At 37.5% G+C, this 17,941-nt stretch overlaps 1 protein-coding gene across 1 annotated transcript in view; it reads right to left on the bottom strand.

The window, feature by feature from the left end:
• Positions 1–3,618: 3,618 nt before the first annotated feature.
• CUNH18orf63 (chromosome unknown C18orf63 homolog) overlaps positions 3,619–17,941 on the bottom strand; it is a 46,219-nt gene continuing 31,896 nt past the window's right edge. Inside the window, 3 exon segments of the mRNA XM_017866085.1 lie at positions 3,619–6,370; positions 8,334–8,423; positions 8,628–9,650. Of these exon segments, the coding sequence (XP_017721574.1) occupies positions 8,367–8,423; positions 8,628–9,650 (1,080 nt within the window). The 3' untranslated portion in view covers positions 3,619–6,370; positions 8,334–8,366.

The following is a 17,941-nucleotide window of genomic DNA, read 5'->3' as shown; positions in this document are numbered from 1 at the left end:
TATTGTCCATGAGAGGCAAATTTGAATAACCTAGGCTGCCATTGGCCCCAGCAGAAAGCGATTAGTTTTCAAATTCTGATTCAGACCAAAACAAGAGTTTAGAACTAAAGAGGAAAAGAAGGTAGTGAGGCTCTCTCTGCTTAATATATTTATATATTGCTTAATATGCTTACTTGTTTCAGTATGGCAATATTGGTAAACAGCAGAACTAGAAATGAATTTGAAAATTTATATACGATTTTATTCTCAGAAATAAAACTTTATTGTTCTGTGAGTTAGGAGAATAAAATAATAAGACTTCGTAATGGTTTAAACAGTTAGTTTATAAAATTCCATTAAGTTATTCATTTTAACTAAATGATTATACTGATGTATGTTCCCTCTAAGCACTGACCCAGGACTTTATTTTAAGGCAGCTTAACTCATGTTCTTCACATATGTGAAGATTTTATTTCAAAATTATTTTAGTGGTGAAGTAGATATAGAATAAACGGTACAACAATTATGTTTTGCCAATTTTCTCCTTGAGGACGATTGCAGATTTGTACTTCTTATACAGGAATACAGGCTGTCAAGTAGAAATAATTCTTTTCAATGCTTTGGAAAGAGGTTAGTGGAACAAAATTTAAAATATTGTGTGTATACTCTCTACATAATTTCATAGTATCAAAGTGTATAATATATTATCTTTGAATGCAAATAGCGAAACATTTCTTGAATATTTTTAAATTCAGGGATTTCATAGTACAATGAATATATGTATTAGTAAATAGGATGATCTTTGTGGCATACAATAAAACATTAATGCATTTGATTTTTTATGGAAATTAGGAAAATTTTACTGCAGAAAACAGGAGTAAAATACATGTAATATTTAAAATTCAGTCAAAACTAAGATGACTATGAGTTTTCTTCTGTTAATATTAAGTGGTAGCAGATTCTCCAGATTTAAAAAATCAGAGGGGAAAACGTTAAAATGGAAAAATCCTACCTATTTTTTTTATATTCTCACTGGTATTTTTTGAATTTCCTGCTAAATATACAAATATAATTATATAATTATATAATTTTATTAATATATTACTATTTGTTTGATATTATAAAATATATTTAATTTATTGTAGTTATTATTGATTGAATTATTAGATAATAAAGTGTCTATCCATTTCTTCACACCACAAAGATTCCTTTGCTCTTTCTTTGTGCTGCCTTGCCTCACAGCCACACTTCTCATAGAGGCCTCAGACACTCGTCTCCTCCATGCCCGACCACCCCTCATGTCCTCAGGAGCTGAGTTTGGATTGTGGCAGCCACCCAGACCCCCTCAGACACCAAGTCCCCTCGTCTCTTCTCAAGTCCTTTTCCTGGACTTTTCACTGCACTTGACACTGTGAGCTCCTGATGCTTCCTTCTCCCCGGCCTCCCTGACCTAACCTCTGCTTTCTGACTTGAGCCGACTGTCTCCGTCCTCTTTCCTCCCTCCCCACTCTGCCAGCATCAGTAGCGCTTCACTCCCTGCACTTGCACACATACCTCCAGCTGACATGTCTATGTGGATGACTTCCCAAATGCTGTCAGTTCCTGAGATTCCATCTCATCGATGGGTTACCTTTACCAGGGTCTTCCACTAATGCTACCAACCCAGTTTGTAACACATAAACCAGGCATCTATCTGCTAACATTGTTTCCTACCATGCCTTCATTTCCTGTTTTTAAGAAGCAACACTCTCCTTGCAGTGACTCAAGCTTGAAAATGCAGCTTCATCTCTGCCTCCACCTCTATAGCACACGGTGATCTCAGCTTTCCAGGAGCTGCCATTTCTGGGTCTGTCCCTGGGGTCTGATTTTCTATCTCCGCTCTCTGGATTCCTTTTCTGAAAATCTCCAGATGACTTCATGGCCCTGGCCTGGGACAACCTTCTAGTTTCATCTGCAGTCATTCTGGTCCCAACATGAAGCTCCTGCTGAACACACCAGAATCGGCATCTGCTGCTCCCTAAACACACAAGCATCTTCATGCCTCTGCTCATTGTAGTCTTCCTCTTTGGAATGGCCTTCTTTCCATTTCTCCTGTGACCCAAATGTGTTCTTCCTCCAAGGTCCCTGGGGTACTTAATGCCAGTCAGTAAAGGAGACTGAAAAAATGCATCCAGAGATGTAAGACTGTAATGGCCATGGGAGAACAGCATTTAAAGAAGGAAATAATCAAAAGCAATGATATTTAGGGGAAAATGAAAATAAGGATTTAGAAAAGTCCCCTGATGACTCTTCTCTAAGGAGCTGTCTGTTCTTGCGATTTCCAGTCCTGGTCTCCCTTCTCTCTTAGATCCACTCCAGTAGGGCTTCTACATCACTCCACAGAAACTGCTTCTCAGGGTAACAATGGTCCCCATGTGTAAAACCCCATGGTCAATTCCCAGTCTTCTTCTTACTCCAAAGCCCACTCCTTCTCATCACAGTTGACGATAACCCCATGCTGCCAAGTGAGCCAATAATCTTGCTGCCATCTTATACACTTTTCTCTCAAATCCCCAAGGCAGTGGGCTCTCCCCTTCAGAATCCCCACTTCTCATAGCGTCTGCTGCTACTACAGTGGTGCAAGCCATCATTGCCATCTGTTTCTTGGATTTTTTTTTTTTTTTTTTTTGAGATGGAGTTTCGCTCTGTCACCAGGCTGGAGTGCAGTGGTGATCCTGGCTCACTGCAACCTCCATTTCCCAGGTTCAAGCGATTCTCCTGCCTCAGCCTCTTGAGTAGCTGGGATTATAGGCATGCGCCACCACACCCAGGTAATTTTTATATTTTTAGTAGAGACGGGGTTTCACCATGTTGGCCAGGATAGTCTCGATCTCCTGACCTTGGGATCTGCCTGCCTTGGCCTCCCAAAGTGCTGGGATTACAGGCGTGACCCACCACACCCGGCCACTTCTTGGATTCTTAACTGGTGTGCCTGTTTCTTCTCACACCACCCCCCCACCCCAAGTCTATTCATAACACAGTAGCCAGAAGGGTCCTGTTGAAACGTAAGTCAGATCACTTCACTTCTTTGGCCTTAACCCCATTTTCGTCAGGGTAAAGCGAATCCTCCTCTCTGCTCCTTGTACTCTAGCCTAGGCTCCCCCTGAAACATTCTGCAAACACACAGGTCGTTCCTTATGCCTGGGAAGCACGTCCTTCAGAGGACAACTCCATGTAGCCAACTTGCTCTCCTCCTTCAAGTCTCTGCTCAAGGAGGCCTACCCTTACTATTTCTCTTACCTTGCTCTGTTTTTTTTAATTTTTCCACTGTACGTGCCATTTTCTAATGCGTTATATAATTTAATTACTTATGCTTATCATCTGTGTCTGCCTGCTAGCATGTAATTTCAGTGTTCACAGGTATATTGTGAGTATCTACAATAATGGTTGCACATAGCAAATACTAAAATATTTGTCGAATGAAAGCATGAAGGCCTTTGGAGAATAAAAGTTCTATGAAGCGCTAAGGATGTAAGATAGTTTACATGGGTCCAGCAGCAAATGCATGTGAAGAAATGGAACCAGAGAGGGAAAGAAACTTGTAATTTATCTAAGCCTTTCCATTCCTATACAGAGTCACTCTGACATATGAAAACTACATCTATTAGAAATAGCTTTATTATTTTCAATTTTGAATAAGACACTGTAGCGTACAACAACGTGAACATTTTAAACAACAAAACATAAAGACCATGAGATTCTTAAATATTTATAAATACTATCCTTAAGTATCAATAAATACTCAATATATTAGCAGTTTCAGCATAATACCCCATCATATGCAATTTGAAAACAGAGCAAAAATTGGTCAACTGGTTAGTCAAATAAAAGCTGATCATTAACAAATCCATATTTTTTTTACCTTTTACTACAGTAAGCAACAAATGCAAATAAAAATGTGTAATTATGATATGTAATAAAATAAAAACAAATATAGTAAGCAACCAATACTGTGAAACATAATATATGAGTATGTGAGAAGCACGTTTGCATTCCTAGAAATATGATTCTTGGCATTAATTTTGACATTGCCATAGATTTTTTAAAGTAATTGCTGATTTCTTCAGCTCCTGGAAATAGGCAAACATAAAATTATTTGCTTATGGTTTTGAAATTAAAATGGTTCTAAAACTCATGTATAATTGGAATATAAGAACAATTTCTGGGGGGAGGGCGGTCCATACTGCATATAAATCACCAATAACTTACACAAAGAAGTAAAATGTAGCTTCCCCTAATTAGATCTGGAATTATCTTGGCTTTCAAAACTTGCAATGTTTAAAATGAACCAAAATCTTATTGATTTCTCTGGTGATGCTGAATACAGAAATTTGATCTAGAACCTCTTTTTGGAACATGAAATATGAAATCAGCTATCTATATACCTATTTATATTAAATCTTACATATATACATATATGCATATATTTTTATAACTTTCATTAGGATAAATATTTTAAGATAAAGATAAAACCTACTTTATACAAAAAAATACACTAATATTAACATGGCAGGTTTTGCCATGTAGGTTAACATTGATCTAACTCAAGTACTATACTATATATTCTAAATTTTAGACACTAATGGAGTATAGGAGGGGCTATCAAGATTATTTATATAAAGAACTGGAAGATGTTAATACCACTTCAGTAGTGGATGTATGGTTTTCATTATTTTGCTCAGTGCAATAATAAAGTAAGTCTCCATTACCTGAGACATAGTGACTGGGCAGTAACAGGAAGGCAGCCTGGGAATCTGTGGAACAGTGGGGAAGGCTGGTTTTAGGAATGATTACACGCTGTGGATGACTGTGCTCATCAAATATGCATATTTACTAACGTTATTTTCACCACAGCCTCACAAACAAAATGACATACCACTCTTTATAAGAGTCTACCAGATATCTATAATACAAACTTTGGAATGAGAAAAGCACACTCAAAATGGGCTTCAGACAAAATGCTTGTCCTTATGAAAATGGTAACATCATTGGGAAAGAGAGATAATTCTGGAAAACAGAAATGCTTACAGTAAAGGTATATAGCAAATTAATTAACACAATTTCAGGAGCAGAAGTTACATTTAATGTTTGAAGGAGAGTCTGTGTTTACTTTTGCTTTTAATTGCAATGGTTTAGTGAAGTGGTGGACAATAAATCACATTTACAAAATCAGAGTTCAACTTATACTTGGATCTCTACTGGCTATTTTTATATAATTATTGTTTCAGTGGAATAGCCAATGAAGATTTTGGTTTCTTTTAAATATATTATAAGAATTAAATAATATTTTGTACATCAAACATATAAAATGTTTGAAAGCCAGAATAACATTCATTGTCTGAGAAGCTCCACTTCTGTTTCTCTTTTTTTTCAAATGTTAGATAATTTATTTGTAATATGGACCAGAAGGTCATTCTGGACATCTGCTTCAATTCATATATATCTCTAAGTCTGTGCCGGGAACCCAGAATGAATGTGCTTGAGACTAGACCACCAGCCCTCAGGGGCTCAGGCCATGGCTGTCTCATCCATTTCTGCAGTGGACACAGTGTTTTTTCCCCACTGCCTGGCACACAGAAGATGGTAATGAGTATTGGTGAACACAGAAATCTCCACCCCAATAAAGGCTCCAGTTTTGTTGAGAAATAGGTTTTACATTTATTCAGGGCTTCCTGTTAGTTTGCATATAAAAGCAAAAGTGAAATTTAGTGAGCCTGCAGAGATATGGTAGAGATCCCCAAAATGTAATATATATGCACATTCTTTTTTTCTTAAAATGTATACTGTATCTTACATTAGAAATATATACACTTTAGTGTTTATGGGTAAAATTATATGATGTCTTGAATTTGCCTTAAAAGATTATAGCAACATAAAAGCATGTCTGTGAGGAACAGATGAAACAGTGACAAACTATTAGTACCTGACAGATCTGGGTGATAGGTACTTAGAGGTTCTTCATACTCTTATCTGTGCTTTATGTGGTTTGAAAATTTCAATAACAAAAATGATACATTCAAATTTCAATAATAAAATAGTAAGGGCAAAATAAAGATATTTTCAACCATCAAAACAACTGTATAAGATCATTGGATATTTTGCAAAGATCTGCAGGAGACTATTTACATGACATTGTTGTAATAGTGAAAAGTTGGGAAGAACTGAAGCATCTGTCAATAGGGAACTAGTTAAATACAGAAACCTACATACAACAAAATCCTACGCAAACATTAAAAAGAAACTGTTGAGTGAAAAAGGAGGTTCCACAGCAGACTGTAGAGCTGATTTCATGGTCACAGGAGTGTGAGAGACATCCGGAAGAGTGTTCGTTCTATATTCAGAATGGTCATCTCTGCAAAGAGAAATTACAGATGGTTTTTTACTTTTTTCTTGAAACTGCTCTGTACTACTCAAGCTTTTCACAGGAGTATGTATTAATTTTATATTTAGGGGAAATTATTTTCTATAATGATTCCTTTAATTGAGAGCTAAATAATGTATACACATGGACACAGAGTGCCGAACGATAGACAACGGAGACTCAGAAGATTAGGGGGTGGGAGGGGGGTGAATGATGAGAAATTACTTAATTGGGTACAATGTACATTATTCCAATGATGAATACATTAAAAGCCCTGACTTTACCACTACAATACATCCATATAGCAAAGTTGCACTTGTACCCCACAAATTCATACAAATAAAATATTTAAAAATTTCTCATTATGTTATTCTTTCTACCTGATGAAACGATTTTTAAAATTTACTATTTATTGACTTTGAGACAGGCTCACTTTGTCATTCAGGCTGGAGTGCAGTGGCAAACACAGTTCACTGCAACCTCCACCTCCCAGGCTCAAGCAATCCTCCCATCTCAGCCCCCGAAGTAGCTGGGACTACAGGCATGCACAACCATGCCCAGCTAATATTTTTGGCAGGGGATGGAGTCTCACTCTGTCACCCAGGCTGGAGTGCAATGGCATGATCTTGGCTCACTGCAACCTCTGCTTCCCGGGTTTGAGTGATTCTTCTGCCTTAGCCTCCCGAGTAGCTGGGATTACAGGCACCTGCCACCACATCCGGCAAATTTTCTGTATTTTTAGTAGAGAAGGGGTTTGCCATGTTGCCCAGGCTGGTATCGAACTCCTGATCTCAGGTGATCCACCTGCCTTGGCCTCCCAAAATGCTGGAATTACAGGCGTGAGCCACTGTGCCCAGCCCTAGTTTTTCATTTTTTTTTTTTTTGTGGAGACAGGGTCTCACCCATGTTGCCCAAGCTGGTCTGGAACACCTGAGCTCAAGCAATCCACCTGCCTCAGCCTCCCAAAGTGTTGGAATTACAGGCGTAAGCCCCCACTCCTGGATGACTTTTTAATTTTAAAATTGTATCAGGACTTAAGCAGTTCAAAGTGGAAAAGTACTATATTTCTAAAACAATATGAAACCTAGAATATATTTCATTTATTTCTAAAATGCAAGTAACATCTTAAAGGCACACGCATTTTCCCTCAATCACCTACTGAGTACATTAAAATGTTAAGATGTCAAAAAGCACATAAAATACAACACAGAACATATATAGGAATAGATTTAAATACCTTTTGGTTAATTAAAATCAGGCTGAAAATTCTGTTAGTTATAGGAAGAAATAGCAGTTGGAAAAGATAATGTTTTCTAGTTGGTTCTTAAAGAATCTGAATTGAAAGTATTCCAATAGTTCTATGTAAAAAATAACTTGTGGGTATTTTAGTAATATGTTTGTTCTTAGAATAGAACAGATGGCAGAACAAAATAAAATGTAATTTCCAGATGTATCATGTTGTAAATTCAGTGCCATGAACTCAGCATTATCAACTGAATATCACGTTTAAACATAGCCAGCACTGTAGCACTTTTCGAGTAAATTTTAACTAAATGATTAACCTTTGAAACATCATTTAAGGTTTATTATCTTGGGCAGGTATCCCAAAAAGTGGATATTGTAGTAGCTGTTCAAATCTTCTGTTTTTAGATAATCTGCTGCTGCTGTGTGAGCTCTTCCTAGTCTGCAAGGATCCCCAGAACAGAGTTGGGGGAGCCCACAGAGGACCATTTGCACTCATCCCTCTTTGGAGTCATTACAAAACAGCTGCTGTGTACGGTCCTTATCCAAGGAGTGTACTGTTCCCACCATGTCCTATTTCTTTGCTGATTTTAGGATTTCAAAGAATTAATTGAAAACTAGCTGCTTTTTACCAAGAGGTTGGGGACCCCTAAACTTGGCAATCCCAATTAAGATAATGTATAAGCAAATCAAAAGCTATCACCTCATTTACCTGGTAGACATTTCCTTCTTTCAGGTCCATGTTCTAAGCATTAGGAATGATGAGAGATTTCTTAGGTTTTGATTTATCTGAGTCAAGTATCTGTATTAGATTGAAGAATCACATTTTGTTACAAATTAACTGCATACACTTACAGTTGCTCTAAGGTAGATACTCTGTTTATTAATTAGTATGGTTATAAATGATCTTGGGGAAATCATTTAAATACTTATTTAGGGATTTTAAAGGTCTAGCATATGATAAGTAGTGCCAGGTTATTATTATTATTATTATTATTATTTTTACCTGCTTCCTAGAAGAACTGGATTGGCCAAAGTGCGCAGTATTGGAATGATGCTTCTTTGAAGTTTTGGAAGACTCTGGACATAATTTTCTTTTAGACCTGTGGGCTATTTTGCTTACTATCAACCTGTGGTCACTTGTACCAACTTCTTTAGCTTGATTTTCTGATTGCTGCTGTAGCAGTCGGGGATCTTCTGTTTCTCCATCTAATTCAAAAATGTGTGGCTGTCTTTTCAGTTTTAGTGACCCATGGCTTTTCCCTAAAATTTGTGTTATACATTTGCCTGTTAAATTTTCTTTTCCTTTCATTTGGAAGTCAACAGCACTTTTTACTACCCCTAAATTGTTATTTGACCTCAGCAATACTGCACTGTTAGATAGTTGCTTATTTTTGTTTAAACTCACAGTCGATTTTCCATTAGAAGAGGGAAACTTTGTCATATTTTCAGAAGACTCTGTATTTTTTTCTTGCAGAGGTCTGGAATTCTCCTGATTTAAATTGTTAGCAGCCTGCATCTGAATGTTACTATTATATCTGTTTTTTATAGCTGGACCTAAATTCAGTTTGTCATGCTGGATCATACTAGTTTTGAGTGAAAACAATTTAGATTGTGTCACAACATGCTGTTTTCTTTTCGGGCTGCCAAGTACTGAGGTATTTTTGTTCATTTGTAACAATCTATTTTTGAAAACTGGTACAAACTTAGGGGTGATGTTGCTTTGGGAGCTAAGATTTGTGTGTTGAACTTGAGCATTTCCTCTGTTGGGCATTAATACTTCCGAACGTACTTGCGGAGCCCTGATAGACAGGGATTTCTTTCTACCCTGAACAGACTCTGGCTGGAGATGCAAAGCTGAGAAAATGCCTGCTGTTGGCTGGCTGACTGAAAGCTCCACCTTGTGGTCCACTGCTACCGAACATGGTAGAAGACTTTGAGCACAGGCAGGTTTTACGGAAGTGGCTTGAGTCAGAGATGCCCTGAACATTTTTTTAGTGGTCAAATTGGGTGGCTTGACTTTGTGTTCCTGAAAAGATAGAGATTTAAAAAAATTAAAAGTGTTAATAATGTCCTTAATGGAAAAGAAATAAAATATAAAATACCATCCAAATAAGAATATAAAGCAACACGATGATTTACAGAACAGGTAAAGAAAAAACAAAATAAAAATGAGCCTTCTGGTGGAAATGTGTATATTTCTTAAGGTTTGTATCCTCCTTCAGATACTATCCAAGATACTGTCTTAAGGTAAAGGTATATACTACATTTCATATAAATTTACTATAAAAACCATTCGCACAGCTACCCATTGTCCTCCAAACATGCTCATGCTGCTGTCTTGCTCACTGAACAAGGTATGGCCCCTCCTTTAGATACTCAAAGTCCCACCTTCTCCCACCCATCAATCTACCAAAATAGAGTGACTGTTTTTCTGTCAACTCTCCAAGGATCTGCTATAAGTTAAATAATATTTGTCACACACAAAAAAAATAGTACAAGGTAAGCTATCTTATCTTTTAGTGCACATATTCCATCTTCCTAAGTAGGTACTAGATTCTTGGAGGGTAGGAACCAGGACTTATTTCCTCTTAAATCCTTCACAGTTACTAAAAATCCTTGTTGAAAGAAATTAATAAAGAGGTGGCTGCACCTACACTAGGCCTTTAGGAATAAGTGGGATTTTGACTACAGGGAAGGTATTATCTGTGTCTTAATCATGTTTATTTTTTCACTGCCTACCACAGTGCCTGGTACCTGGTAGCAATTCAGCAAGTATTTGTCAAAGAAATTTGTCAGGTGCATTAAAAAGATTCAAGTGTTTACAGTCTTTTAAAGATGAACTGTGAATACACACACACATACACATAAATAATATAAAATTTACCATTTTAACCATTTTTAAGTGAACAATTCAGTGGCTTTAAGTACATTTACCACTGTCCTGTGTTATGTAACCATTAACACTATTTCCAAAAACTTTTTTTCATTCCAAACAGAAACCTTGTACTCTGTAAATAGTAATTTCCTGTTTCCTCTTCCTTCTGTCCCCTGGTAACCTCTCTATTTTACTTTCTGTTCTATGAATTTGCCCATTCTAGGTACCACATGTAAGAGGAATCATAAAATATTTGTCTTTTTGTGTCTGGCTTATTTCGCATAATGTTTTCAAGGTTCATCTATATTGCAACATGAGTCAGGACTTACTCCTTTTAATGACTGATTATTTCCCTGTACATATATAGCATATTTTATCCACTCATCTGTTGGTGGAAAGTATTCTTTTAAAGTACATGTCTATTGAGTCCTGTTGTCTGTAAAAGACTGATAGGTCTTATTAAGACACAGATAATATCTTCCCTGTAGTCAAAATCCCACTTATTCCTAAAGGCCTAGTGTAGGTGCAGCCACCTCTTTATTAATTTCTTTCAACAAGCATTTTTAGTAACTGTGAAGGATTTAAGAGTAAATAAGTCCTGGTTCTTACCCTCCAAGAATCTAGTACCTACTTAGGAAGATGGAATATGTGCAGTAAAAGATAAGATAGCTTACCTTGTACTATTTTTTTTTTGTGACAAATATTATTTAACTTATAGCAGATCCTTGGAGAGTTGACAGAAAAACAGTCACTCTATTTTGGTAGATTGATGGGTGGGAGAAGGTGGGACTTTGATAGGTGGCAATAATCTGAAACACTGAACGCCAAGTTCTTTTCTTACTTTCCCCATCAAAACACAGGTTCACAGCTTGAAATAAACATTTTAAAACTGCTAGGAATAATATGCAAACTTGAATGACTGGTTTTTCTCTCCACTACTGGAGGCTCCACTGTTGAATGAGGTTGAGAAGAGAATAGGAAAGATTTTGGAAAATCAGAGTTGGAAATAGGCACAAGTAAGAGACTAATCCAATTATCTATTAGGCATAAACGAATCACACCAAAATGTAGTTGCTTAAAACCAATAATAATGATGTTATCACCTCTCACTATTCTGGGGGTTGGCTTGACTTAGTTTGGCATATCTCATGCTGTGTGGTTAGATACTCTGCAGCTGGAGATCACTTCCTCTTCCACATGTGATAGGTGATGCTGGCTGTTGACTGGAATGCCGACAGGCAGTCTCTTCCTGGGCTGGGGATCTCTCACAGATTGGATTCCAAGAACAAAAGTCCCCAGAAAGACCAGGTGGAAGCTGTTTCTCCTAAAGACCTAACCTCAGAGTATGTTGCATCACTGTCACAGGGACATCCAGACTCAAGAGAACAAGACCCATACCTCAATGACAGGAGTATTTTTCCATGACCAAAACGATGTGGAGAAGAAAATTCCAGGAAACTTAGTTCCATAATACTTAACTTGACATAATAGAAAGTCATTACAGAGAACAATACTCTTCCTTCCATGTTGACTATTCTTGGGAAAAATGGAAAGTCTCCAAGAAAATATTGAGTGAGATTTGGGGGTGATGCTGAAAATAGGTGACTGGGATTCATTTCTGGAGATTATTTCAGTTGGAGGCTTACCCATACCATCAGGGCAAGAAGACATCCTGTCTTAGTTTGTTTTGGCTGCTATAACAGAGTAGGTAGTTTATAAACAACAGTTTTGGAGGCTGGGAAGTCCAAGATCAAGGCAGATCCCTCTTGGGCCTTTTAAATAAAAGCCCTAATCCTGTTTAGCACAGTTCTACCCCATGACCTAATTACCTCCCAAAGACCCTACCTCCTAATATCATCACCTTGGGAGTTAGGGTTTCAACATTTAAATTTTGGAGAAATACATTCAGACCATAGCACATCCTTCTTAATTTGCCCATTATTTTCAAGGGATATGAAGAAAACCCAGCGAAGTTTCATGACCCTGAATGAAGAAATACAGAAGTTAACCAAGGAAGAATTACTGGCTTACTGCCCCTTGACATTGCTCAGCTGAGTGAAAAAGCATGCATCAAGAAGGGGTTTTTGTTAGTTTGCTAGGGCAATGTGGTATAAAGTGCTACACACTGGATGGCCTACACAACGGAAACATTATCTCAGTTTTAGAGCCTTGAAGTGTGAAACCAAGGTGTTGGCAGGGCTGGTTCCTTCAGAGGGCCAGGAGGAAAGGATCTGTTCTGGGCCTGTTTTCTCGGCTTGTAGATGCCCATCTTCACATTCACACGGTGTTCTTCCTCTATGTGTGTCTGTATCCAAATTGCCCCTTTTCATAAGAGCACTAGTCATATTGGATTAGGGGCCCACCCTACTACAGTATAACCTCATTTTAACTAACTATATCTGCAGTGACCCTATGTCAAATAAGGTCACATCCTAAGGAACTGGGGGTTAGGATTTCCGTGTATGTATCTGGGGGTACACAATTGAACCACAACAGGATTGGGTATATACTTCTGGAGAGAGTAGAGAGAGGAGGCAGACGTTTTTCTGAAGACTCCCTGTACAAGGGAGCTGGGGTAAAGCTAAAAAGTAACTGATAAAACCTCATATACTATCTCTGTCGAGATACCATATAAGAGACCACCACCATCAAATCAACCCAGGTCAAGAAGTGAAGTTGTGAAGGCCTCCTACTCCCACACTCCCCACAGCCAATCTCTCTGCTGTGACTGCAATGGATAGGATGGACTGGTATTCAACCTCCGTTCCACCCTCCTCCTAGTGCTCCTACATAGACTAAAGCCTGGAAATCTAAAATTTACATTTCATCTTTTGCAGCTAGGGTTTGGATGTGATTTAGAAACAGCCAATCAGATGCACTCATAAAATATTTGGAAGTAGAAGTAAGGTCAAGCCACACTTCTGCTGTTTTTGCAGAAACGCTTAATTATGAATGCCTTTGATTTTCAGTTGCAGAGTTAGCAGCTTAAGTGTAGGGGAGGAGAATGTAGGGTACCATTCTCTTGCTATAGAGGAGTAGTCCTCAACCTTTTTGGCACCAGGGACTGGTTTTGTGGAAGACAATTTTTCCATGGACCAGGGTGGCCGGGGGGGGGGAGGGGGGATGGATTTGAAATGAAACTGTTCCATCTCAGATCATCAGGCATTCGAATCGCATAAGGAGCATGCAACCTAGATCTCTCGCGTACGCAGTTCACAATAGGGTTCGTGCTCCTATAAGAATCTAATGCTGCTGACAGGAGGCTGAGCTCAGGTGGTAATGCTTGCTCGTTCTCCTGCCACTCACCTCCTGCTGTGTGGCCTGGTTCCTAATAAGCCATGGACTGGTAGGTCCATGGCCTGGGGGTTGGGGACCCCCACTATAGAGCATACTAAGCAAACATACCAATGTACTTCACCACATACCACTGCCCTTGTCCTATGCAAGGTCTCCCTGCACAGATGCTATCGTGAGAAGAAGGGTTCTTAAATTGGAGTGAAGAACATTTCTACCTTAAAGAGATGTTTTGTCATAAGGGACTGAGTCACCTTAAAGTGTCCAGATTGAATTTTTTTCCATTTGATGAAAAAAGGGTTAAAGAATTAAGTTAAAATGAATATAGAAAAGCAAAGAACACGCACTGTTTGGACCCTTGGGTTCTATAAACTGTAGTAACGTTTAAACAATATATCCACTACTTGAGATGAAAGAAAACTCATAGGCAGATTCATATAAGTTACTTGTATTTGGACAGAAAACTGTACTAGAATATCTGTGTGGTATATGAAATATGTTTATATTCACACACTGTTTCTTCTTCAGCTGTCTTTTGGAAATATACATATGGTGAACATAACTTCTAGAAGTTTATTTTGCTCCCTAGCCTAGCCTGTCAATATATTATTTACTCATTCTTTCAATTTTTAAGATAAAGTAAATAGCTCAAAGGGGGAAACCTCTAGGTTTATATTCAAAATTTATAAAAAGACTACAAAAGAGCCTATGTAAACAGCAGATGAGATCATAAATAATTCACAGAACTTAGATACACTTAATAGTCAACAAACTACAGCTTTGTGAAGTCATAAGCCAACAAAAAAATATGCTTTATTATATCATTATCATTATTCTGCCAAGTGTCATTGGCAAATGTAACCTGGTTGAATTTTAATTTCTAGAATTTATATACAACTTATGTAACTTTATACATTAACATAAAATTATAGAAGAAGACTAAAAGCTTGAACTTGCATATGAATGAATATCTCCCAGAAGCTTAATATTAAAGTAATAATTAAATGAAACTTGAGAAATGACCAAGATGACTAATCAAAAGTTTTATTGCTCAAAATTTGGTTCAGTGCATTGCATCACCTCAGTGTATTTCTTGCTTCAAGCTGAAGCAGAATTCAGTCAAGCTGAGATATAACCACAGGTTTATAAGACATATGGGTTTTTGAAGAATATTTTCTTTAAGTGACATGACACAACAAGGAAGTAGTCAAATTCAGAATATGGGACATTCTCTAGGGAAAACAATCTAGTTTTCCAGCAAATAACTGGCCTAAATAAAAGGGGAGAGAGTTTGAGATGTTACAGAATAAAGAGATTTAAGAGACATACATAAAATTACGTGGACCTTTTTTTGGATTCTGATTTAAACAAAACTCCTAAAAATAAATCTGTGTGAGATAAATGGGGAACTGCAGTGTGAACTAGTACTTAACAGATATTAAGAAACTATTGTTAGTTCTGTTAGGTGTAATAATAACATAGGGGTTATATAAAAATATTTTGAAATGAGATAGAATGTACACCATAGTCTTTACAGGTAAAACACTCTATCTGGGATTGGTTCTAAAATCCCCCAGTTTACTCCCTACCCAAAAATATGTCAAGGGGAAACTAGATGAGAAGCACATGAGAGGTGATTATACTAATTTCCTTTATGTATCTTTGACATTTTCTGTATGTTAAAATAAAACAAGTTTGACTAAGCATTCCTAATTTTTTTAAGCTGACTGAGTTTTCTCAAGTAGTCTGATCAATTTATTTTCCATTTTTAAAATTTATGCCTTTTACACTGCATGAATCTTAAGAGTTAACATGTATGTGGCCTAGCAATAATAACTTACTGAGAGCTCACCAAGAAACTTTTCTATGTGTTATCTCATGTAGTCCTAAAAACCCCTATGAAGTAAGTACTGCAAAAGACATGACCCTCTTCAAAGGAAGGACATACTGCCTCTGGTGGAGTGCTGTCAGCAGAAACCCCTTTAGGGATTGCTTTGGTTACAGAGGGCCAATGCCCAAGGATATGCCTGTCTCAGGGTGGCCCAAATCCAATGACAGATGCAGAAGGGGTTATAAAGGCCTGGCTATTTGGACGAGTGCAGAACAACTCTGATGGGCCATTTTAGTCTCAGAGCTCCTCAGAAGGGTGGCCAGGGCCATCTGGTGTCTGCTTTGTTTTTGACTTCTCCCTTTCTCCAATCTTGCTTCCTCCCTGCCTTCCACAGGTATTGTTTCCAAGGGCAGTCCCTAACAAACATCATGTGCACTAGGCCACCTCAGAATCAGATCCTAGAGAACCCAATCTGTGACAAGTTTTATCATTACCACCACTAGCCTCTGCCTCATTTTACCCATGGAGCATTTTAAAATGGGGCACACGGAGATCAAATAACTTGTCCCAAATTATACAATTAGTAAGAGGTTCAAATTCAGGCAGCCTGTTTCTAGAGCTTGAACTCTTAGCTACAAATATAAACTTTTTCCAATTACAGGACTAAGAATCTTGGGTTTCAATTCTAATTCTGCAATGCATTTAACTGTGTGGCTTTGGTTAAATAATTTTGGTTAAATTATTGGGATGTTCTGCCTCCTCTTCTGCAAAATTGAATAAATTCTTTATCCAAAGATCAATTTTTTATTATTAAATGAAATAATACACACAAAAGCAGCTGGCATGCAGAAGGCACTCAGTAGAATTGAGTAGGATAAATTCTTATTGTAAGGAACAATATAAAACCATAATTTCCAATTAAGTGTTATTTTACATTCATGAAGCAAATTTTAACAAGCACATTGTTCTGATTAACTATTTCTAAAACAAACATGGGCTGGAAATCTTAAGAATTCCAGAAATATATTCAAAAAACATGTGTGATATAACAACATATCTTTTTCCAGATTCTTTAGGTTCAGACCTGGCCAGCAACTTTAAAAGATGTTATGTGTGAACAAAACTTTAATACTATTTTAAAGATGTCACTGGGCATTTGTCCACGCACTCTCCCTTCTGAGGAGATGACCTTGCCTGCAGGCCTTCGTGTCTAGGTTGTCAGGTTTTTGTACCATTTTTCTCTAACTAACAGTAGGAGGAGTTGGCCCCTGACCAGGAAGATAAACAACTCTCAATTATAAATTTACATGTATCTAATATTGTGGTCTCAGAATACATAAAGCAAAATCTGAAATAGGAAAAGTAGATAAATCCACATGATGTTGGGGGATTAGAACACACTTCTCAGCAACTGACTGACAGGTCATAATGTATTTAAGCCAGAAACCCGTAAGAAAAAGATAGCTAGAAAATTCCCATATCTTAGAAAGTTAATAAATATATTTTAAAATAATTCATGTAATTAATACATTTTGAAGTAATTTATTTATAGGAAGTACAAAAAGACTGCCCTATACCTAAAGTTATAAACTATTGAGAGAAATTAAATAATATATGTTTAATATGTGGAGAAATATACAATATTCTTAAATTGTAAGACTCAATGAAATTCCCATCAAAATCCCAACATGCTCTCTCTGTCTCTATGTGTGTGTGTGTGTGTGCTCGCGTGTGTCTGTCTATGTGTAAGTTGACAAGTTGAAACTAAATGTATATGGAAATGTACAGATCAATAGATAAGATGCTTTATCAGATTTCAAAAATCTTATAAAATTTAAGATTAAAACACTATAATAAATATAAATTTTAAGATGACATAATTAAGATGATTTGAAAAGCATGGTGTTGGGGCTAGGATCAACAAACTGACCAGAGAAAGAGATTAAAGAGGCCTGAAACAATACTATACACACAAAGACACTGGATTTTTAAAAAAAGTTTGGTTGGAAATTTTTTTTTTTTTTTTTTTTTTTTTTGAGATGGAGTCTCGCTCTGTCGCCCAGGCTGGAGTGCTGTGGCCAGATCGCAGCTCACTGCAAGCTCCGCCTCCCGGGTTCACGCCATTCTCCTGTCTCAGCCTCCCGGGTAGCTGGGACTACAGGCGCCGCCACGTCGCCCGGCTAGTTTTTTGTAGTTTTAGTAGAGACGGGGTTTCACCGTGTTAGCCAGGATGGTCTCGATCTCCTGACCTCGTGATCCGCCCGTCTCGGCCTCCCAAAGTGCTGGGATTACAGGCTTGAGCCACCGCGCCTGGCCA

Source organism: Rhinopithecus bieti, unplaced genomic scaffold (assembly GCF_001698545.2).
Source record: "Rhinopithecus bieti isolate Rb0 unplaced genomic scaffold, ASM169854v2 scaffold_84002, whole genome shotgun sequence".
In the NCBI taxonomy this organism is placed as follows: domain Eukaryota; kingdom Metazoa; phylum Chordata; class Mammalia; order Primates; family Cercopithecidae; genus Rhinopithecus; species Rhinopithecus bieti.
Note: the sequence above shows the minus strand (reverse complement) of the source record. Positions and strands in the feature narration are given on the sequence as shown.